General features: G+C 40.2%; 1 protein-coding gene across 3 annotated transcripts in view; it reads left to right on the top strand.

The window, feature by feature from the left end:
* Positions 1–25200, top strand: part of Wsck (tyrosine-protein kinase Wsck) — a 273670-nt gene that overhangs the window by 9718 nt on the left and 238752 nt on the right. For 2 of the 3 annotated variants that reach the window (XM_067141063.2, XM_067141061.2), the window contains exon 2: positions 8384–8532. In XM_067141063.2, coding sequence (XP_066997164.1) covers positions 8384–8532 — 149 coding nt within the window. Of the gene's footprint in view, positions 1–4820; positions 5171–8383; positions 8533–25200 lie in introns of those variants that run through there. The other variant, XM_067141062.2, reaches the window with a different exon arrangement.

Below are 25200 nucleotides of genomic sequence, written 5' to 3' on the forward strand. Positions count from 1 at the left end.
GACCTATCTGTGTCGGCCAACATAAAGCATCTTGTAAAACAGAAAATTAAATAATATTTGGATTACAAACGTGTAAAGCAATAACAGCTAACACAGTACCACACTGCATGATATCACAGAAGCAATTGAGAGCAAGCTAAGCCACGTGGCGATAGCATTCTTAAACCGTGGCATCGCTGGTATCATTGTCAAGGCAACAGATAACTTTTGAGCAGTTTTAGTTAACCTTTTCATGCTGTTAGCGCCAAACATCAGACTCCAATTCTCGTAGGATCTAATATAGAAGTATTCTTATTTATATAGAAGAATTCAAACAGAGAATGTGTAATTCAACTGGTTGCAACCAATTTGCTTTGTTCCTATTGGCTGGCGAAGTTTCTTGTTGTCTCTGATAGAGTTTACATTGTAGTCCAGGTACAGGGTTGTCACATTCAGTAAAAGTAAGAAAACTTCCAATTTGGAATTGTTACATAATTTTTGTGTTGTGTCCCTTTTTTATCAGATATTTGCTTGCCCCCAGCCCAGTGTGTTTTTTTTTTTTTTTTTTTTTCACCAGCCGGACCTAAACAGTCCAGACCAACGGTTTTCTCACTAGCTGGACCTAACCAGTCCAGACCTAAGATGTTGGCAAGTCTGCTGAGTGTTATTTAACGTCGCCAGAGCCACACCATGTTGGATCTCTAACATAGCTTTCGCCTGCCGATTATGGAAATTTTACCAATTTGTGTTACGACAGCGTAATAAAACATGCTTCAAAAAATGTGAAACGGTATGAGAATTAACGTTGTTGTAATAAACATCAAATTCACAGATAATACAGTTCTAATTAGTTACAACTTGGATATACAAAACTTACTGACCAAAATCAGTCTCCTTGGTATTAAATAAGTTTCCATATCAACTAAAGTAGAACAATATTTACGATCCTTACTTGTCAACTACGGCCTGAGAATTTTCGCTACTAAATGATGATGCAACCCCACTGTCGGCAGCCCTGAAAATGGTTTTCCGTGGTTTCCCATTTTCACACCAGGCAAATGCTGGGGCTGTACCTTAATTAAGGCCACGGACGCTTCCTTCCCACTCCTAGCCCTTCCCTGTCCCATTGTCGCCATAAGACCTATCTGTGTCGATGCGACGTAAAGCAACTAGCAAAGAAAAAAAAAATGATGATGCAGTTGAAATTGACAGTGTGTTTACAGGTCATGAAAGTTATGCAAGTCCTGAAAAAGACATGAATTTTGTTTTCGGGTCATGAAAACAGCGAACAAACAACAAGGTTACATGAAGTTTACTAGTCTCTACAGTGAATAAACCATCATTGCATCAGTGCTATGTTTCTTTTCATAAACATATTTTTTGGTAATCATTTCTCCTTATCCAGCTGGGCCAGCGCATTTATGGTACTTCTTCAACTTCCTCTCTTCTTTCACTATTCTGTTATGATCTTTCTTTTAGAAAAATTTAGACACTATTTCTAGGAAAAGTTTCAAATTGCGCAGCTTCTGAAAAGAAACTGTGCCAAATTTGTTTCTCCTAGAACTCTGATAACCGAGCTCGATAGCTGCAGTCGCTTAAGTGCGGCCAGTATCCAGTAATCGGGAGATAGTGGGTTCGAACCCCACTGTCGGCAGCCCTGAAGATGGTTTTCCATGGTTTCCCATTTTCACATCAGGCAAATGCTGGGGCTGTACCTTAATAAGGCCACGGCCGATTCCTTCCCCTTCCTAGGCCTTTCCTATCCCATCGTCGCCATAAGACATATCTGTGTCGGTGCGATGTAAAGCAAATAGCAAAAAGATCTCTGATAACTTTGTTTTGCACTCTAATCAGGCCATCACTAGAATACTGTTGCGAGTTATGGCTGCTTTCTCAGCAGTGTTTAATACAAAATTTGGAAGAGTCCAAATAAGGTTCAAAAAGGTTCAGCTACAGAAGTTTAGGCATTTCTCCCTTTTCGGCCAATTAAGAGTCTTTTTGTGAGACTATAAGTATGAGGACATAGTACTTGCGCTGCAGATGTGCCATTGCCCTTTTTCTTTAAGTGTCTGACAAATAGAGTGGATTGTTCACTTTTGTTGGAGTATATTCCATAACATGTTCCTCACTGCAATAGTAGGCAACAGTATTGTACCAGAAATGCTGGTATAACATTGATTTCAAAGTCATCCAAACTTTAAAATACACGCTGTGCATCAGTGAGTAGCTGGCTACAGCGAACATGTGGCGAGTGACAAAGGAGCCAGCTCCAACTCGCCAAGGCTAAATTATGTCACTCGTCGAATTTTCCATACTTTCTACCCTAAATAACTCTTATATTAATTATGATACAAATATGGGAGTAACATCACTGTACACCCCATTTTAATGCCTACAGTACCACCAAGTTTCCTTAAAATCTGCCGTGGATTAAGAAAGTTACTGAAAGAAGAATGAAACAGCTGCAGTCTCTGCGACTCCAGAATAAAATAGACGTGAGAACAGGACATAAATCAGTCTATCCCACAGTCTAACCTGTACGGTTGACTGCTGGTGGTTGTCATTGCTATGATACGTCGAAGTTGTATAGTAGAAGTCTTCGATACTCTGCAAAAATAATCGTGAGAACACATACTTAATATTTCTCTGTCTACGGACTTAGCCGTTTAATTAGCGAGTGTGATACTTTGAACATTTTCAAGTGACTAAAATCTTGTGTATCAGAACTTACAGTTCTTACGTTCATAAACTGTGCATCGATACTTAGAATTTTCATGAACAAAACTTTGAAATACTAGTAACTTTCTTAACTTGACAGTGCTAGTCTTCGTGTGAAATAGTTTCACATTATTTGTGAAATTAGGGCATTGTGTGAACGAAACTGATTTTTACTACTAAGAAATCTAGTTCACAATATTATTCCACGTCTGTAAACACAATCTTGCGAATGAACAGGACTAATTTCACTCAATAGTTTGCATTCTCACAGTGTCATATATAAGTGTAAAGGTGTGTGTGAACGGGACTAATTTCACACGTTAGGCATTTTACTTCTAACACCCAGTTGAAGTGATTGGCATTTAACTTGGTGTGAATAACATTCCTATGGCATCTATAGTTCCGTTTCTATGAGTTACGACTTGGCAGTTAACCAGAAGTCAGACATTGGTGCCAAATTGTTACGAGTACTAACAGGTGATTCATACTACACAACACGAACGGAAACGTATATTCAGAAATTCGTCCAGAATCAATTATTCTTTGTAGCAACATGCATAACTCACATAAGGTTAACAATAACACATAACGTATTTTGGATAAGGCTATACTGTAAGATGAAAACAGATCAATGCTCGAATAGATACAATGCAAGAAAATGGAATTTTTACTCACCATCTAGAAAGCTTGCGTTGCTATTAAATTCAGTTCGTCGTAAGGAAGGGAAAAAATCCTACAAAGGGAATACACCACTCATTTCTGAGTCACTATCGGCATTGTCATAGTTTATTGAGGTTTCACTCTCACTTGACCGTAACGAAATAATGTCTTCAACATAATCGTCTGTGATACTTTCCCTCTCCCAAACTTCACTTATCTCGGATTGTGTCTCACAGCCTACACTTACACGGCCCACGGCTTTCCACAGAAGTCTTTCAACTTCCGAAACTGTGAAATATGCAGATAAATTGGGCCCAAATCAGTTGTATGGCGTTTATTAGTCATAGGCATTTATTCGTCTACGAATATATAGTAAATAAATACAATGTCATTTGGACATATAAATTGTCATCTCAGATGGCTGAACAGTCCAATTCTGGATATGCAGATTTTATTGCAGTGACAGCACACACTAGTTGTTGCAGCAGATGCAAGAATAGCATCCCTTGCATTCGCTCATTCTTTCCTGCAGTTACTCCTCTCAGCGTCTAATCTTCTCCTATCTTGTTCTAGATGTTCAACTCTGTTGTATACAATTCTACGCCATTTGGTCTCTCCTCGGCTGTAGTTTCCCAGTTGACCGTATCAATATGACACCTTTTGAGATTACACTTTAAAACACCCTTATATCGTTTAAGCTGTCCTCCATGGTCACGCTGGTCATTCCTTAGTGGGAGTACATGATTTTCTTTGGAAGGCGTGTGTGTCTGGCAGGTGGACAATGTGGCCAGCCCAGCGTAGCTGATGCCTGATTATCTTTGCCTCCATGCATGTAGTGTTGGCTTCCTCGAGGAATGGCAATGGCATGGTAGAAGGCGAACAATTTTTAAAGCCCATGCCTCGTAGTTATTTCATCCAGCACGTAAACTGGGTACTGTAGCTTGTTTTGTTTCACAAGATTTGTGAAATCCCCCCTTTGTCATGGTGTCACAAACCGAAATATTGTGCTCCTTGGACCACTCAATCAACTCATTATTTCTAGCCGCTAGTGTTGGTGCTTTGTCAAGAATGACATAGTGAACTTGACAAAGACTGCGAAAAGAACTGAGCACAATACAACTCACAACTGATGGCTTGTGCTTACAGAAAACAACAGATTGACAACGCTGCTAATCAGAACTGGACTCTGTAACACGTTCTACCGGAGCGATCAGCTGCCTATGATTGGCTGTTTATTACTTCACTTTGCCTCTGCCAAAAGGCAGCACTCAAATGTCAAGTCGAAACTCATAAGAACTGAACTATAGCAGTGTTCATTTCAATGAATAAACTCTCCAAATAACAGTAAATAGAATCAAAGTGATCTTGAGATCCTGGAGGATCTGACAAGTATTTGCATCCTCAATTGTCCAAACATTTAGAGCACTAATTACCTTTGTTTTTCGTGTGCTTAATTTCACAAGTGCAAGTGATATGAGGAAGTGTGCAGATTTGATTCCAATAACATTAGGCTGCAAAAATCTTGTTTTTCGTCTCAAGTCAGAAACTAGTGCAGTTCACTTTAAAGAATTGTCTCATGTTTGATTCCATTGACATTCAACACGAAATATGAGCATTTCTTTAATCCTTTCATGGGAACAGTGAAAATCAATTATAAATTACACCTCCTTACTCGTCCGTCCTACAAGTCCAGGGGACTTATACATGTGCTTGCTTCCATTTTTCCATGTGAGCGAAACCTGCAACTTGAACTCCAAGACCTTCCAGAGCATCTCGAACTTCAAGACCATCCAGAGCAGCCCTTGAGGGATAGGTACGTGGTTCTGTGGTACCAATATAAATGGTCCGTTATTGGACATTATAAATTTTCCAGCTAACTCATTCCTGGTTGCCTGCGTTTCGCCCCCATGTGCTAGGCTGGGCTCATCAGTTGGTACCTAGCACACCTACAAAGACGCATGGCTAGTGCATAGCGCGAAGGCCACTGCGTAGGCTCATTGTAGCCACCGGCAGTGCTAATGCACTATGAGAGACTTTGTCTCAATACCAAAGTTGATGCCTGCTTGGCCATCAGATGATATAGATGTTGATTCCCATAGGGAATCTGAAGTATTTGTTCCGAATGAGTAAATTTATAATACCAATATAAATGGTCCGTTATTGGACATTATAAATTTTCCAGCTAACTCATTCCTGGTTACCTGTGTTTTGCCCCCATGTGCGAGGCTGGGCTCATCCATTGGTACCTACCAAGACGCATGGCTAGTGCATAGCGTGGAGGCCACTGCGTAGGCTAATTGAAGCCACCGGTAGTGCCAATGCACTATGAGAGACTTCGTCTTAATACCAAAGTTGATGCCTGCTTGGCCATCAGATGGTATACACTCATGCTCATAAATTAAGGATAATTGCATATTATGGTGCCACACAACGTGGCACTACACAAAACTGGCGCTAATAGCATAGGCACATAGCGAACACAAAAAAAAAAAAGATATCTGTAAGTCCACGGTATTGGTGATATGTTGAGAAAACCGTCCCAAAACACATGTACTACAAAATGCCACTGTTTCCTGCGCATTATACTCCGACATCAATATGGGATATGATCACCATGCACACGTACACAGGCCGTACAACGGGTTGGCATACTCTGGATCAGGTGGTCGAGCAGCTGCGGGGTATGGCCTCCCATTCTTGCACCAATGCGTGTCTGAGCTCCTGAAGTGTCCTAGGGGTTTGAAGACGTGCAGCGACACGTCGACCGAGAGCATCCCAAACGAGCTCGATGGGGTTTAGGTCTGGAGAACAGGCAGGCCCCTCCATTCGCCGGATATATTCTGTTTCACGGTACTCCTCCACAATGGCAGCCCGGTGAGGCCATGAGTTATCCATCAGGAGGAAAGTGGGACCCACTGCACCTCTCAAGAGGCGGAAATACTGGTGAAAAATGACGTCCCGATACACCTGACCTGTTACAGTTCCTTTGTCACAGACATGCAGGGGTGTACGTGCACCAAGCATAATCCCATCCCACACCATCAAACCACAACCTCCATACAGGTTCCTTTCAAGGACATTACGGGGTTGGTATCTAGTTCCTGGTTCATGCCAGATGAGAACCCGGCGAGAATCACTGTTCAGACTATACCTGGATTCGTCCGTGAACATAACCTGGGACCACTGTTCCAATGACCATGTACTGTGTTCTTGACACCAGGCTCTACAGGCTCTCCTATGAACAGGGGTCAGTGGAATGCACCTTGTAGGTCTCCGGGCGATTAAACCATGTCTGTTCAGTCGTCTGTAGACTGTTTGTGTCTGGAGACAAGTGTGCAGTGACTGTGGCAAGGTCCTGAGCAAGGCTACCTGCAGTACTCCGTGGCCGTCTGCGGGCACCGATGGTGAGGTATCGGTCTTCTTGTGGTGTTGTACACTGCGGACGTCCCGTACTGTAGCGCCTGGACACATTTCCTGTCTGCTGGAATCGTTGCCATAATCTTGAGATCACACTTTGTGGAACACTGAGCGCCCGTGCTACGACTTGCTGTGTTTGACCAGCCTCTAGTCACCCTATTATTCTACCCCTCATGAACTTGTCAATATGTGTTCGTTGAGCCATTTTCACCACACAGTCACCATTAGCACGTCTGAAAACATCTGCACACACTACCGGGTGAGTTGGCCGTGTGCGTAGAGGCGCGCGGCTGTGAGCTTGCATCCGGGAGATAGTAGGTTCGAATCCCACTATCGGCAGCCCTGAAAATGGTTTTCCGTGGTTTCCTATTTTCACACCAGGAAAATGCTGGGGCTGTACCTTAATTAAGGCCACGGCCGCGTCCTTCCAACTCCTAGGCTTTTCCTATCCCATCGTCGCCATAAGACCTATCTGTGTCGGTGCGACGTAAAGCCCATAGCAAAAAACATCTGCACACTTACTCGCTGCACCGTACACTGACATGCACCAACACACATCTGCGTATTTGGACCTCCGTGTGCTAGGTTGGGCTCATCAGTTGGTACTTAGCACACCCACCAAGACGCATGGCTAGTGCATACCATGGAGGCCACTGCATAGGCCACCTGAAGCCACCAGCAGTGCCAATGCACTATGAGAGACCTTGTCTCACTATCAAAAATTGATGCCTGCTTGGCCATCAAATGATATAGATGTTGATCAATTTTTGGTACCGGTAGTGAGACAAAGTCTCTCATAGTGCATTGGCACTGCCAGTGGCTTCAGGTGGCCTACGCAGTGGCCTCCACGGTATGCACTAGCCATGTGTCTTGGTGGGTGTGCTAGGTACCAACTGATGAGCCCAACCTAGCACATGGGGGCGAAACGCTGGCAACTAGAAATGAGTTCGCTGAAAATTTATAATGTCCAATAACGGACCATTTATATCCCCGTCAGGATGTCGAAAAATTTACGGAACAAGATTTCCACTTCTGGAGGTGGCCCTGGGGTTAACTCAGCCTACATGAAAAATGAGTACCATTTTAATTCCTGACGGCAAAGGCGGCCGGGCTGATAGATAACCACTCTACCCCAATAATTGTCGAGGTTACGGATAGTGGAAGCCTTTACCTTCCACCCCTCCCAGGGCCTGCATGGCCTGTACGGAGATGACTTTGCTCTTTTGCTTTGCTTTTTTCTAGTCTTTGTGCTGAGGACTAAATATAATATGCTGTGGAAAAGGATTTGTTGTTTCCTGTTATATGTGAGGTCATTTGTGATTAATGCAGATAATATTTTGTGCAATTTTTACTTTTGTTTTGATGAATTGAAGTGTGAATTAAGTTATGCCTAACTTTCAGAAACTAGAGTAGAATATCCTAGTTCTGCACATGTATTATTATATTTGAATAATTGCATTCTACAGAAATGGTACAAATAGCCAAATATTTTTAGATGCACTGTATTTAATGTAATATGTGGAGATTCTCAGTCATATATATATGGGAATTAGATTAATGAGGTGTATTATACTAAACTGTTCATAGTCTTTCATTGAATCTGTTGTAGGTTTGCTGGTTTACAGAACTCCCAGGGTTGTTTCTGTGGGGACACTCACAGTGACTTGGATGGAGTGTGCGATCAGTTTTGCTCAGGAAATACGTCCCAGATGTGTGGTGGCTCTGTGTCTAAGAGTGTCTACCATGTAGGAAAGCCAGGTATGTGTGGTCTGTTGATGCCTTTTCAGATACTTTCCAGTTGTTCATATTGAATATTAGCAAAGCCATGTAAAGCATGGTTGATTTTCTAAAGAAGTGTAGATACTGTAACAGATCTCGAGATGAACACTGTTTTAAAGCAGGATTAATCAAGTTAATACTAAAATCCATCAGAAAGCCAGGTCATGGATTAGTTTTTTATCCATGGAGTAGGGGAAATCCAAATTACACACGTCTTTTTAATTTAATAAACAAAGGTCAGATGCCTGGGAATTTGTCATTACAAGGGCCTTGATTTCTAAGCAAAATGCATATTATTTTCCACACTTCTAAAGGTAAGCAGAAAGTGTATACTTCATTAGACACACCTTGATAGGCAACTTGAACTCTGATAGTGCTTTCAAATGCTTATTCTCCAGGGGAACTGTTTTGCATGCTCATTTCATGATTTTAAATTAAAATGGCATATTTTATCCAAAATTATTATTTTAAAAGTGCATATTTTAGAGATTTCCTTTTTTCCTTTTTAGTGCTAAGAAAAAGACAACTCACATCGAATGCATCAAAATGCAAAGCTAGGGTATGAATGTAGAAGGGGGAAGCCCCAGGATTTTGTGAAATAATACTGCATAGTTAAAATTTGGAGAGAAGCTGCTTCTGTGATTAAGCAGTCCAAATGGGTATTGTATCATCATGTTGTCGTGTGCTTGGTGGATCCCCGAATTCTGAGCTGTTGGCTCTTCCAGCTGCAGTGTCTTAATTGTGCATCACCCAAGTGGTTCAATAAGGGTGGGTTTGATCGGTGCTGTAGTTACAATAAAGATGTCACCCTCAAAAACCTCTCAGTCAGTGTTATTACGCAAACACGTAAATGAGTTTGGAAGTAATATTCATAATGGGGACGGCCAAGTCTTGCTTTGTTTGGTGCATGAAAAGTGTTTCTGTAAAGAAAAATATGATATTGTGCAGCATATGAGTATGCTGAGGCATAAGAAGAGGGTTAAGAATTGAAGAATTAACATAAACAATCAACAATCATCATGACCATCACCATAGCAACCACCAAACAAGGAGATGGAACAACCAATCCCGAAACAATACACAACAATAGGAAGCTCACACAAGATTAAACAAAGAGAAGCTGTTACATCCCATAACTCAAAGAATTATAAGTTATTATAAAATAATACAAGGAGAAACAAAAAATTAATATTTAAAATGGGATCAGATAATAACTTAAAAACTCTTGAAGAAGCTCGCATGGTAGTTAAACCGCCTCTAACATAATTTTGAAATCAATAATGGATTACATAATATTTTAAAGGAACCTGCTGGCAATAATAATAATAATAATAATAATAATAATAATAATAAATAAAAAGGTAATTAACCCAACTTCATATGTGGTAGGACGGTTTAACTCAACCCAGATGGAAATAATACAACTTGTTAGTAGGCTTAAATTTTAAGTTACACGAAGGGAAGCCCTATCAAAAGGAAATAATTTTAAGAAGAAAAGGTTTCCAAATGTACGGAATAGGAATGTAAAATTCACAAGCTCCGCAACATAGTTCAAAATGATGACCGCGAGAAGCTGATGTCTGGGTCCAGACTGATTTTTTAATCACATGCCGAAGGACACCAATATTTAATTCAAGACATTACTTACAGTTTCTTGGACAGCTGCACCATAATATGCAGATCACTCCCACAAGATACAGACCACATGGGCATGCGTACCTGAAGTTATTCTAAAATAGGATAATCCACAGAAAAGATGATAAAATAAATGCTGAAGACGACCTGAGAACCAATTCCGGGTGATCACACCCTACACAAGGGTGCTTATCCCAGCTCCATCACTACAGGCCAAGCCCGTACGCTATACAGTCCTACTCCACAAGTTAACTACATGGCGCCTGTCCACAGAATGACGGACCAATGCTCTTTCACAGCTACCTTACAGCAGAATCAAGTCGCCGTGCGCTCATTGGTCAGAGCAAACAAAGTTGGACTCGCTGCCAACTGGGGGCAGCACCAAGCATGAACGAATGCTCCAAGAGCAGAGATGGAGAGATACACAAAAGAAATATGAGAGAACATCAGCGCTCAGGGGCAAGGTAAAGTTTTAAAATAAAATTGTGACATCCAGTCACAGAGAAGATAAAGGAATAATAATAATAATAATAATAATAATGGGAAATAAATTCCCTGGTAACACAAATTTCCACGACAGGATGCCATATCTAAAAATGTTAATGAAGGGGGCAACAGCATAACCTCGGTTACAGCCCCCCTCCCTGAAACTTGCCATAATTACGGACATAATTAGCTTCACAGTACTGTGGTGTAGAAACATACTAAATTTTTCAATACAGTCCACATAATATAATGACCACTGGAACCAAATCCACCATCAGATACCCATGTATGTATGTATGTATGTATGTTCAGTCTTCAGCCCTAAGGCTGGTTGGATCCTCAACAGCTCCGCCGTCAGCTGTCATAGATGGCCTAGGCATTACTGAAGAGGCGTGCTAGGGAAATGAGGAGTGATGTAGTTTCCCGTTGCTTTCCTCACCGAGCCAGAAGTTGCTATTACATATCAGCCTGCCAAGCCCACTGAAATGCATGCACCAACTGATCCTATGAGCAACATTTTTACACCATTCATAGCAGGGACTGGCATTACTAGCATCGCTCATACCTCGGTCACTTTCATATTGTCAAAGCCAAGTATAAGACAGAGACAGATCAATGAAAGTAACAAAATTACTCTAGCCCATACCAGAAGACATAGTGCACTGTAAACACTAGGTCCTGCCAGCAAAGGCAACAGATACCCATAGCATGTAGATAATGCAGCTTACGTAAGTACCAAAGCTTGTTTACAGTCCAAATTCATGTCAGGTTTACAGAATACACAGTCATAGTCCATTACATTTCCAATGAAGTTTGAATTTTCCATGCACCAAAACAGTTACGTTTACTTTACACTCATGCGTTCGGTTAGAGAAATGCATGATCACAGTTCACACTTGAGTTAAAGGAGTTCCATACACAAGATAAATTCCAAATCATGTGTTTTAACTGAGGTGCTTGCCAAATAGTTTATTACGTATGTTTGGTAAGGTTTAAACATTTCTCGGTTGTCACATACTAGGCCCTTTCAAATAACAAGCTTTGGAAGTTACTTCACAGTTCACAACAAATGTTTAATTCTCTCAACAGTACACGCATAGTGAATATGTCCCAAAGGGTCTGCAATTGTTAGTACATTATACCTTATCCACCATTAAATTCGTTGCATAATGCGTCCTGATGTGAAAATCGTAGCAATCCAAACCCAGCTCTTATCGTAACTATTGGGCTTCAATTTTAAAGAAACGCACCATCTCGTTCCTTTTCTATCACTTAAATAGTATTAATGGCCAAGAATAAACGCAAACAGCGCAAGGGAGGAAAGGAAAAGACAAAATTTGTGAATATATTTCTACAAGGTTAATAAGATCCACATATTAAGTTAACAACTTTCTACTACAGTCAGTTGACCTAGAACTACAGTATAACACTAAGCTAAAGAAACATCAAAAAGGAAATTAGGTATACAACCCAGATCAAAGTAGAACATACAGAAAATTAGAACAAATAAGATACAACGGAACACACAAACCCAGGTACTGTACACCGAAATGAAATACCATGTGGCTTCTGAAGAGGCCTCGTGCAGGTCTTTTGATTTGATGTCCGTAGGTGACCTGCGTGTTGTGATGAGGATGAAATAATGATGAAAACGGCACATACACCCAGTCCCCGTGCCAGAGGAATTAACCAATTATGGTTAAAATTCTCGACCCTGCCGGGAATTGAACCCGGGACCCCTGTGGCCAAAGGTCAGCATGCTAACCACTTAGCCATGGAGCCAGACTACTGTCCACTGAAAACAAGTTACATAATCAGAAAGACTTATACACATCACACTAGAATTGACATCAAAGATGAGTGCAAAGCTACATAAAGCTAAAGGATATTAGAGATCCCAACACACGCCTGGATACCATAGACAATACCAATTACCGATTCACAACTACACAGGGCTTCGCAATACAGTCACCAAAACTTACCAATAGTTCAGAAGAACACAGTGAAAACAATGAAGGGTCGCAAATCGAATATTCTTCACTAATTAATTGCCTTAACACCATCTTTCGGACTCAACAGAAAGGGGGGGGCCATGAACTCCCAAGATAAACTCAGGTTGAATTTACGATGCATCGGTTTATACAGGGTAAAATTATCAGTAATAGGTAAATCATAGAATGATAACATTTAAGTGAGCAAATTTGGACAGAGCCATCAACATCTCAGTAGCGCAACCAAATCTAAGAAGAAGGACAAGACGAGGATAATTAAAAATTGGAGGGCCAGAATTAAAAAAAAAAATTCTCAGAAAAATTTTAATTCAAGATACATGACATCCATGGGAGTTTAAGAAAAAACTACTTGTCTAAGCAAAACAACGAAGGAAGAAATCGAAGGAGATTTAATAATTAATAAGGATGGTGGGTGCATGCAATAGTTACTTGACAACGATCTTCACTTAATGATAATGCTAAGAATAAGACCACGATGTAAGGTCATCAACCTTTTACAACACCACAGTTACCATGGATAACATCGGAAAGGTAAGTAACATCACAAGAAAGGAAAGAAAAACTCATAAATGCTATAAAACCTAAGGTAACATAATTCAACACTTCACAGTATCAACGATTGGTAACCTAATTTCAAAAGAAAAGATACGCAAGGTACCTCAAATCAAGAAACCTAACCTGATTTATAGGAGCAGGAAGTGAGGACCGAATCCATTTCAACTGTCCCAGAGGAGCTCGGTGAAGTACCGGACTAATAATAAGTGAGGAGGTGACTCTCACACTATGGGATGAAAACAACCACACAGGTACCTTTTCCAATGGAAAGAAATAAGGAAAATAAAATACATAAATGAAAAAAAAATGGGTCTCACTAGATTGAAAAGCTCAAAGACAGTGAAGAAGAAGAAAGGTAACTTGAAGATCCCATACTCTACAAGCAGGCAAAAACCTTAGTAGTGACCGTAAGTCTAGCTAGTAATCCCATACTTACTAGTGTTAACAACACAGATCATCAAGATAGTTAAAACTTACCGCAAAAGGGTAACTATGATAGCATCCAAGTGACGCCATCGAGTGGTAGGTAAGATAAATGAAACAACAATAAACAAAACCAACAATGAATTGAGACGTCAGAAGGGCAGGTAACGTTAACATGCAAGAGTTGGCAACTCAAGACAGTTTTCAATAAAACAAATTCACAGGAGTAGTAGAGATACAATATTAGGTACATCTTGACCACTAGGACAGTGAGGTGATGTATTACCCACCCAAAACATCTCGATACCATTTCACACTACACGACTGGAGTACATGAACAAACTCCAGAAGTAAAAGGAATCAACAGAATCCTCATGATTATCCCTCACAGATGATACCACCAGAACCATAAATAGACCTACGTCCATAAGTTATCACAACCCTCAAAAGACAACACTAGGAAAAAGATCAAGTCGAAAAGAGACAACTCTTCAGATCAGATTCCGAACACATCACCAAGCACCCAATTTCAACACATTACAATCAACATAACACTACAAGAAACACTTTAGACTGGTAGACAAGGTGATGCAGACAGTACTGCTTCTATGCATCCACAACTCACTGAAACAGAATAACTTTTGAACCCAAAACACTAACAGAATAGACCACCAAAGTGATAAGCATAATTCAAACCTGACATTGACCAACCGAGAACATGTTTGCAGAAAAATATTCAGTACACTTCAGAAGAACCCAAAGGAACAAATGTTAAGGACAGAGAAATTAGAACAACAGGTAACCACTCATTAACCAGGTTTAATTTGAGACACATGAACCCATCTAATCCTCTTGGCAATGGGATCACTCACCAACATAGATACAGGAGACAAGAATTGCAAAATAGTGCAGGGCCCTTGGTACCTAGGGGTAAGTTTAGATGAAAACTTGTTGATAGCTTTTCTAACAAGGTAACATTTGATGAAAAGCTGATCACCTACTTTCAACTTAGCAGGCTTTCTACCTTTTATTGCATCTTTTCCCAACTTTCTCGTATGATAGAGCTAACTTATTCCTAGCTTCATCCCAGATTTTTCGAATATCATTAGGTTGTGATAGGTCAGGTAGGAGATGTTCAACATGAAGCACATTGGACATGGGAAAAAGGGGACATAACAAAACATGAGTGACATAGGGGTTTTACCATGCGATTCATGAGAAGTGGAATTAAAGGCGAAAGATAACCAGTGTAAAGAAGAATCCCACTTGGTTTAGTTGTCATGATGAAATGCAGTGAAAGCGGACTTCAAATTCCTGTTCATCCTTTCAGCATAAGATGGATTAGGGTAATATGGAGTAGTGGTAACATGCATATTGCACATTCCAAACAGGTACTTCTTAAATAAATGGCTAGTGAAAGCACTGGCGTTATCTGAGACTAGGAACATGGGGAGACCAGAAGATGCAAAAATAGAGTTCAAGTAGTTGATAGTGGAACAAGAATTAGTTGATCTTGTAGGAAAAATCCAACAGAAGCGAGAGAATGCGTCAATACATACCAAAATATGAGTGTTCCCAAGAGAAGATTGAGGGAGGAGACCCACGTAGTCGATAAATAACCTCTCCATTGGACGAGATGCATGAGAAGAAGACCGCAAACCAACTTTCGAATTCCCACAAGGTTTGCTAATAGCACAGGTATTACAGTTCTTGACCATGTCCCTAATGTCTTGATCCATTCTCTTCCAGATGAAGAATGGCCTAATCATTTGTCTAGTTTTGAAGACACCCAAATAAGCACTAAGGGGAGAACAGTGATAATATTTGGAAATCATAGGTATAGGAACTTTTGGAGCAACAATTTTGAGGTTACGGTCAGTACAGGCTTTACAACAGAGGACCTCTTTGGATAACGAGTACGGTTTGACTAGAATTTTAGAATTAATTTTATCCACAATTTCCTTCAGCTCTGGATCTACCTTCTGATGATCACAAAGCTCATAATACAACAGGGGAAGACCGGGCGAGTTGGCCGTGCGTGTAGAGGCGCGTGGCTGTGAGCTTGCATCCGGGAGATAGTAGGTTCGAATCCCACTATCGGCAGCCCTGAAAATGGTTTTCCGTGGTTTCCCATTTTCACACCAGGCAAATGCTGGGGCTGAACCTTAATTAAGGCCACGGCCGCTTCCTTCCAACTCCTAGGCCTTTCCTATCCCATCGTCGCCATAAGACCTATCTGTGTCGGTGCGACGTAAAGCCCCTAGCAAAAAGCAGGGGAAGATCAGAAAGAATGGTACCAACACTAACAGTACTAACCCCTTCAAGGTTTCCAACATCAGACTTCATTTCAGCATCTTTATCTCCATCGAACATCAGACTTAGACTGTCAGCAATGACGTTCTCTGATCCCCTAATGTGCTTGACATTAAAACTAAATGAAGATATTCGGAGAACCCACCTAGTAAGTCTTCGAGTTCTTTTAGGTCAATTCAACACCCAAGACAGAGCCTGTTTGTAGGTCACAAGATCAAAGTTGACATGCTCAATGTACGAATGGAATTTGTCTAAGGCGATCAGCACAGTGACACACTCCAATTCATACACAGAATATTTGTTCTCCAAACTGGTCAAGATCCTGGACACATAAGCGACAGGTGTACGTCCTTCATCATACTCCTGCAGTAGCACACGAGCAGTTGCCTTACACGAGGCGTAAATTTGAACAATGAAGCACCCATTGAAGTCCGGAGTAGCTAGGACGGGCATTCATAATTGCGTATTTTAATGCCTCAAAGGGTTCTTGCTGAGGACGTTCCCAGATGAATTTGACATCTCTATGCCTTAGATGATTGAGAGGAGCAGCGATCTCAGAAAAATTGGGAATACATTTTTTAAACAAATTAACCAATGAAACGGGCTAATCCCTTAACATCCTTAGGTGGTCTAAAATCCTTGTTGGCCTGGATGCGAGTATGATCAACTGACACTCCTTCAGAAGAGACATCCTAGGTTTAGCTAAGGTGACCTTAGAAAGCTTGACTGAGGCCAGTGCCTCTCAGACGTTCAAGGACTTCATGAACATGTTCCTGATGCTTCTCAAAGGTTGCAGAGAATATAATGAGATCATCTAAATAATTGAACACAAATTTAAACTTATGTCGGAAAAGATGGAATCCAGCAACCAGGTAAGGATGGCCACGCCACACGAGAGACTTAAAGGAAGCCTCAAAATATCATGTAAATTCCAATCAGTGGCGAATGCAGTCAGAGGAATGGATTCCTTGGAAAGAGGAATTTGGTAATATGCCTGATTGAGGTCTAGTACAGTAAAGAACTTGGCACTAGAGAACCAGGTATACAAATTGGGCTACCAGATAGATTGGAGGATGATCTTTCTGTTGAGAGAACAGTAGTCAAGTACAGCTCTGAATCCACCAGAGAGTTTAAGGACCAGAAAAACTCGTGAGGCATTTGGGGAAGTAGAAGGCCTAATAACCCCATCTTCCAACATTTGATCAACAGTTTTCTTTAGTTCAATCATGCGAGGAGGAGAAAGATGGTAAGGGGGAGATCTAACAGGAGTATGGTCAGATAATTCAGTTTGGTATTCAAGAACATTAGTCAAGCCCAATTTCTTAGTAGACACTTCAGGAATCTGTTTACACAGAACACGTACTTGTTCAGCTTTACCTTTGGACAATGATTAAGATCCAAATTATCCATGTCGGGTATTTCCTGAGGTGTTAGGCTACCAACATAAGTTACATCACGATCATGCAAGGGATCATCAACCAAATTAAATTCATGATTAGGGCAAAACTTAAAGAAAAAATTCTACTTTGAAGGCCCAAGAATAATTCAATACCAGATAAGAAATTGGTACCCAGAATCATATCACAAGAGAGGTTAGAAGTCACTAAACATGGAATTTTCCAAGTAAAATCACCAATTCTAAGTTTCACTCTTACAGATCCTAGTATTTCCATCTTATTCCCGTTAGCAGTAACGCACTTACTTTCAACGTGTTGCAAGGGAGGCACTTTACAAGCACACTTCATTAAATTATACCATCTTGAATCAATTAAAGGCACAACACCCTGAATCAGTCAAAGCCACTAATGGTTCATTATTCACCTCAGCATTAACAAAAGTACCCTTGGGTACGACATGGGCAGAGATTTTTTTTTTTTACACATTTGCGGATATATTACTTCATTAAAATCATCAGAAAGGTTAGATTCAACAGGTTTACACATTTTAGTATTAGCCAATAGTCATTGGGCACGATTTCGAGAAGAAGTAGGGCAGTCCAGTCCTTTTTGAGGTGTTTCCTAGACCCGCACAAGTAGCTCCAATTTCCAGCATTTCAGTGTACTGAAAGACATGAGTTTTTAAGATGGTCCCTGGACCCGCAATTAAAGCACTTATTAACATTAGGATTCCTGGTTAATTCAGAGGGAACAGGACACACATAATTAACTGGAGGAGGTTGATGGATGGGTCTTGACTCGTCTCCATGTTTCCCATCTTCTGCAAAGGAGCAAGTGGCTTTCAACTCGACAAAATGAGTAGGGCACTTAGTTAACAAAGGGTATGACCAATAGGAGGGTGATATTCCCTTCAATATCCGAGTAACTACCCCTTCCTTGGGTACAGAAATTTTAAAAACCTTACAAAAAAATCTAAGATCAAGTACCGGTATATAACTAAGAAGATTTTCATGGAGGTATTGGGTCCTGAAACAATGTTGTGGAATTAAGCCTTGGAGAGCTAGGGAAGGGATGAATGTGGTAAGGACTAATTCATGGAAATCATTTTAGGTTCTGCGAGATATCTTCAGAAATTTTCCTTTTTAAAATTCCTTCGCAATGTGGGAACAGTGTCCGAAAAGTGCCCAGATCATGAATGAAGTATATACTTCCTGATTCAGTCATTTCCATCAAAAATCTTAAGAATCTAATACACTCTGTTGAGTTTACAGAGAAATTCCTGACTTCATGAAACAGTTCTCTTAGGGAGTTTTGACCAGGAGTTGCACTTAACCGAGACAAAAGACTTTCTAAAACTGGCGTAGCTACCCAACATTGGTTTTGATAATTACCAGGAGAAGACACAACGGGGTTAGGGTTACTATCAGACATAGAATTAGAGCAGTTTCCCTTTTCATTAATAGACAGGTTCTTTATTTCTCTACTGGCAATTATATAATCTAAGTCTGCAGAGATGCTGGAGGAAAGGGTTAACAATTGAGTACATTCACTAATAAACTCAGCTTCAGGTTTAAGCAACAAGAGATCCTGAATACGACCTGAGTAGTGATATATTCCAGCCTTCAGCCTATTGACCTGTGCCTTAGTAGGAGTCTGTTCCATAAATTCTTTCACCAAGATTTGAATCTCATTTAAGTTTAATTGTGTTCAAAGACTCACCAATCTGGTCCTTATTCAAAGGTAGAAGGTTAATGGGCATCTGAACATAGGAAGACATGAGAGATGCACACTTGGCAGCAGTACCGGCATGTTCAGCGTTCTAGATAGCTCATACATTAACTCCGCTTTCAACATGTGAGGATATAACACAGCACACGGCATGGTGAAGGTACATGAAACAAATAATTGAAATATTAAATGAAGATAGATGCACTCCTTTGCACAAAATATTTAACAATTAAAAAAAAAAATTTAAACACTTTGATAATTTAATACCACCGAGCTTGATAGCTGCAGTCGCTTAAGTGCGGCCAGTATCCAGTAATCGGGAGATAGTGGGTTCGAGCTCCACTGTCGGCAGCCCTGAAGATGGTTTTCCGTGGTTTCCCATTTTCCACCAGGCAAATGCCGGGGCTGTACCTTAATTAAGGCCACGGCCGCTTCCTTCCAATTCCTAGGCCTTTCCTATCCCATCGTTGCCACAAGACCTATCTGTGTCGGTGCGATGTAAAGCAAATAGCAATAATTTAATACCGTACAGGGAAGAGACCACAAGAAAGAGGGATGTAGGTAGCTACGAGCAGGCGGTACCAACATGAAAAGCCACCAGCTCTGACTACCACTTACTGCGCTGCCATGGTACCGAAATGAGCAGACACAAGTAATAACACGTTATGATTACAATAACAGAATTAAAACACAAGACCCAAAAGAAGACAGGAAAAAAAAAAGTACCTTAAAACCCAGGGTGAGACATGGAAGGAGTGGATAAAGAAACATCCGTATATGGTATCAGACTATCAAATAAAAGAAAAACACCTTTTAAAATAAAACAACAAAATTCAATTTAGGAAAAATTAAGCTTTAAAATTAAATTAACAGAAAGCAAAAATTAAGGTCATCTTCAACTAAAAATCCAAAAATGTATAAATAATAACAATCCTTTAAATTGAGAACAATATTAACAACCAGGAGACTAACTCTACTTGAAACGCGATCGGCCAAAGCAAAAGGGAAAATAGTAGAAATGCAAAACCTATTATCATAAATTTAACTTTAAAAAATAATTTCAGGGACATCCTTAACTTCTTCCTTTTAACAAATTCCCAGTTTTCTAGTTAAATTCTGATGGTATCAAGAGTCCCACTGAGTTTCCGCAAGGCATATCACCGTTACAATCCACTAGTTTGAGTTACTATCAGTTACATTAAAATACAAATAAACCAGAAAAATATTACCACAAAGAAGGGTTGTAAAATTCACAAGCTCCATGACATAATTCAAAATGGTGACCACGAGAAGCCGATGTCTGGGTCCAGAAGGAATTTTTGAATCACATGCCGAAGGACACCAATATTTAATTCAAGACGTTACTTACAGTTTCTTGGACAGCTGCGCCATAATATGCAGATCACTCCCACAAGATACAGACCACGCGGGTGTGCATACCTGAAGTTATTCTAAAATAGGATAATCCACAGAAAAGATGATAAAATAAATGCTGAAGACGACCTGAGAACCAATTCCGGGTGATCACACCCTATACAAGGGTGCTTATCCCAGCTTCATCGCTACAGGCCAAGCCCGTTCGCCACACCGTTCCACTAGACAAGTTGACTGCATGACGCCTGTCCACAGAATGGCGGACCAATGCTCTCTCACAGCTACTGTACAGCAGAATCAAGTCGCCGTTCATTCATTGGTCAGAGCAAACAAAGTTAAGACTCGCTGCCAACTGGGGGCAGCACCAAGCAGGAACGAATGCTCCAAGAGCAAAGACGGAGAGGTTCACGAAAGAAATATGAGAGAATATCAGTGCTTGGGGGCGAGGTAAAGTTTTAAAATAAAATTGTGACCTCCAGTCACAGGGAAGATAAAAGAAGAAGAATAATGGGAAATAAATTCACTGGTAACACAAATTTCCACGGTGAGATGCCATATCTAAAAATGTTAATGAAGGGGGCAACAGCGTAACCTCGGTTACAACATTCGAGTTCAAGTGATATCTTTTCCAGTGACTTGTGTTTGATTGGTTAGTTCTGACATTGCATTGAATAGGTGGACACAGTAAATTTTATTCTTGAAATAATTTTACTTATAATTCTGACATATTGCTGTGCAAATTGAATAATGTGCTAAATGCACAAACAATAGGGTACCAGATGAAACTTCATTCCTCAAAACTATGTGCCACAGTGTTTTCAAGATGTAATTTATAATATTTGGGATAAACCGAAGCACCAAGAAATATGGATACCTATAGACAAAATCACAGATGCATCGGGACAGTGCATATATAGTGCTGTAGTTGGTGCAAAAGTGGGCAGTCGTGGGATCATATGCAATATTGCTATAACATATGGGACATTTTTGGTCAAGGGTCAAATGCCACCTCATCTGGGAAAACAAAAAAATATATATATATACAGTAATAATAATTCCGAACTGATGGGTGAACAAATGCCGTTCAGACCGTGCGAGGATCGACCGCACACCCCTCCTTTCCTGTAGTTACAGCCTCACGGAGCCATTATGCGTTTGTAGTAAAATAAAATTCTAATACTAACTTATAGGCATATCAGAACGGGGGGGGGAATAAGGATGCTATCAAGACTACGGCAAATGAGGATACCAAAATAATCTCTTTGTGACAAATTTAATCACTCTTGGTAAAACACACACAAAATAGTAACCCTCAATATAATAATACTATACAAGTTGACCAAAATACGTATAAACTCGGAGGTATGACTCCGCTCAGTTTTCAAATCCACGTTCGATGAATGATCTTTCTTTTATTTCTGGACCATACGATAAGCACACAGACTCCTTGAACACTAATTTGAAATATTACATAATACATGTATTTATTTGTAAATCCAATGATTTACCATTAACATTTCTTTTACATTGGAAGAAAACATTTTATACTCCCAAATTCGGGAGCCAACTTTGAGTGGTCGGTCACCTAAAGAAATGTTAAATCCTAAATAATGCCATTTAATGCAAATACTCATGGATAAGACACAATAGACAACACAAATAAACAAATGTTAGACCCAGCCTTTAAACCCACATCACACAGAACAACCACCCAAGCAACGGGATAGAACCCGCTTTCGAAGTCTGACACGCACGCACATGCACACATACTCTCTCTCTCTCTCTGTTAAAGAACATTGCAAAATAACAAATACACATTACACAACTCCTCTGGTGACAGAAAAATTTATATGGTTGTATTTCATGGAAAACTGTGTGTGACGTAAATCCTGGGTTTGCCTTGGGTCTCGAACCGATACCCTTCTGCACGTTACCAGGATCAGGTTACTGAAATCCCTACCTAGTCATTTTATAGAAGGAAAAAACTATTACCGTATTTACGCGAATAATACCCGCATATTAAAAAATAATTGAAACACAAAATTGAGGTGTGGGTTATATTTGCGTCATTGTTGGCATTTTTTTTTTTTTTAATCAGCCTTCTTAAATTAGGGTGCAGGGATTATTTGGTGGCAGGGATTATTCGCGTAAATACAGTATTTATTCTAGTGTTCAAATATATCATATTCCGATACCGATTCATACATAATTTAATTGGGAAGACAAATACAGATCTCATTCTGTTAAGCTATGGGCTCCTTTCTTTCCATGGTAAGGTTTGACATCATTATTCCTTTGTGTTGAGCGGAGAGGTCCCTCTCCCTCTGGCATATTTCATCTGTCACTCGGGAGCTGCCCTTTCTTGTAAGGTGAGCCACATCCCTTTTAAATACAGACCCCTGTTAAAACCACAGCATTCTAAAGCCTCTTAAAGCATTGAGGTGGTCTTCATTTCAACCACAATTGAAATAACTATTTGTATGTACTTTACTCGTACGCTTACCTTTCATCAAGTCAGACCTTTATCCTTACATTCCACAGAACTTAATCGAAAGGAACCTGGGTTCAAAACTTACCGAACACATGGAAAATAAACACAAGGTTTCCCTCTAACCTATAAACAACACATCATTAAGATTCTTAACGTGGCTATTATTAACGGTACATGAAGAGATCATCCTCTGGAAGAAAATTCCCTATCTAATTTGGGGGAACAAGTAATCGAGCCCCAGGTATGTCACACATCACACAGTATTCATGCATTAGGGACTTGAAGTAAAACGCCCCAAATACAGAGAAAAGAAAAGAAAGCTGGTTGAGATCCTAAACAAAATAATTTTCCCTCTAGGTAATGAGCACTAAAGCACTAAAACTTAGGATGTCTTATTCATTATCCCATGCTCATGCATTACTGTCAAATGGAATTACGTAGACCTTAAAATAACATTATGCTCCCAAATTTCTCCCCTATCTAAATTATTTCTACACATGAAATACTGTGACCCACTCGAGAGTTGCTCCCTAGTTTCAAATGTCCATATTTATCTGTTACAACTCTATCCTACGTTATATACATTTTTATAAGAAATTAAATTTCACATTTACAACACTACATAATTCTTCAAATCAGTGTACTTATCATAATATTAGGATGTCAATGGTTCGAGCCTCGAAGAGGCCCCTGGTGGATGCTTTAGGACTGCATGGTAATAGCACGGATCACTGGTTTGAAGTTTCCTCTTTCGATCTTCGTCTGTGAATCCATGGTCTTGAGTTGGTATTCACTGGAACTGGCTAGTACAAACAGATTTTCCATCAACCACGTCTTCCTTCGTCACTTGCACAGTTAATACCGAAGTTATATTGGAAATTTAAAAATTTTCTCCGACACTAATTAGTCATTTCTCTTACACTGCTTATAACAATCCAATTATTTCTCCGACACTGTTTATAGAGATCTACCTATTTCTCCAATACTGTTTATCGGAACCTAGTTATTCCTCTGACACCGTTCATAGAGACGTATCTACTCCTCCAACACTGTTCATAGAGATCTATCTATCTCTCCAACACTTTTTATAGGAATCTATCGATCTCACATTTAACATCACGATACACAGCCTCCACGGGTAATACTGAAATGCAATCGTTCTGTGACCGCTTTATTTAACACACTGTTCTCGCCTTGCCACCGGGATTTCCACACTCTCTATTCGTGAATAATATGTGTACGCAATATATCTCGAAGACAAATTGTTTCTTCTTACTACCTCGCGACACAACTCATCACTCCCACACAAAAGAAATAACTGGGTGAGTTGGCCATGTGGCTAGAGTGGCCAGCTGTGAGCTTGCATCTGGGAGATAGTGGGTTCGAACCCCACTGTCGGCAGCCTTGAAGATGGTTTTCCGTGGTTTCCCATTTTCACACCAGGCAAATGCTGGGGCTGTACCTTAATTAAGGCCACAGTCGCTTCCTTCCCATTCCTAAGGCTTCCCTCCCCCATCGTCGCCATAAGACCTATCTGTGTTGGTGCGACGTAAAGCAAATAGCAAAAGTCTCGCAACACAGTCGAACGTCTGCTTCCCTCGAACACTCATTAGTAAATCTCATCTCCTGCTATGGGACGATTCCTTAAGTAAACTACCCCCAACTGGCTATGCGAGGGTTCAATCGACCCCACTCCAGTTTACATATCTGGTGTTCTAATGGTCTTCTGTCATAGGTGATGCGGTCAAAACATGTAGCTCATAATTACATGACAGATTATCACATGCTGAAAGTATTTTGATTGTTGATTATATTAACATCTTTGTTAAAGTAGGGATGCCACTTCTGGAATTTTCCTTTCTGGTTTTGGTTCCACAGCTAGCGTGGCTACTCCACTGACACGTACCTAATCCTCTGCAGCGTAATTTGAATATTACTGAATTTTAATAATCCTTTATAATTTTATTAGATGTCTAGAATACTCACGTATGACTTGCTGATCCCTTACTTTTTAATTAATGCAGTCATCCTGAAATATCCTGTCTTAAAGCAAGTTGGCACTAACTGTATTTCAGCCATTTTAGTGGGCAGAGCAATTAGAATGTTGTCTTCCTTCTTTGTTCTTTTCTGAGCTAGCTTTATCTCATCGGGGATTTTCAAGCCACAAAGTACTTGAGACGGCGTCACAAAGTCGAGTTCTTGCGCAATCGGATGCAACACACCTTTCCATATG

This window comes from Anabrus simplex, chromosome 2 (assembly GCF_040414725.1).
Source record: "Anabrus simplex isolate iqAnaSimp1 chromosome 2, ASM4041472v1, whole genome shotgun sequence".
NCBI lineage: Eukaryota > Metazoa > Arthropoda > Insecta > Orthoptera > Tettigoniidae > Anabrus > Anabrus simplex.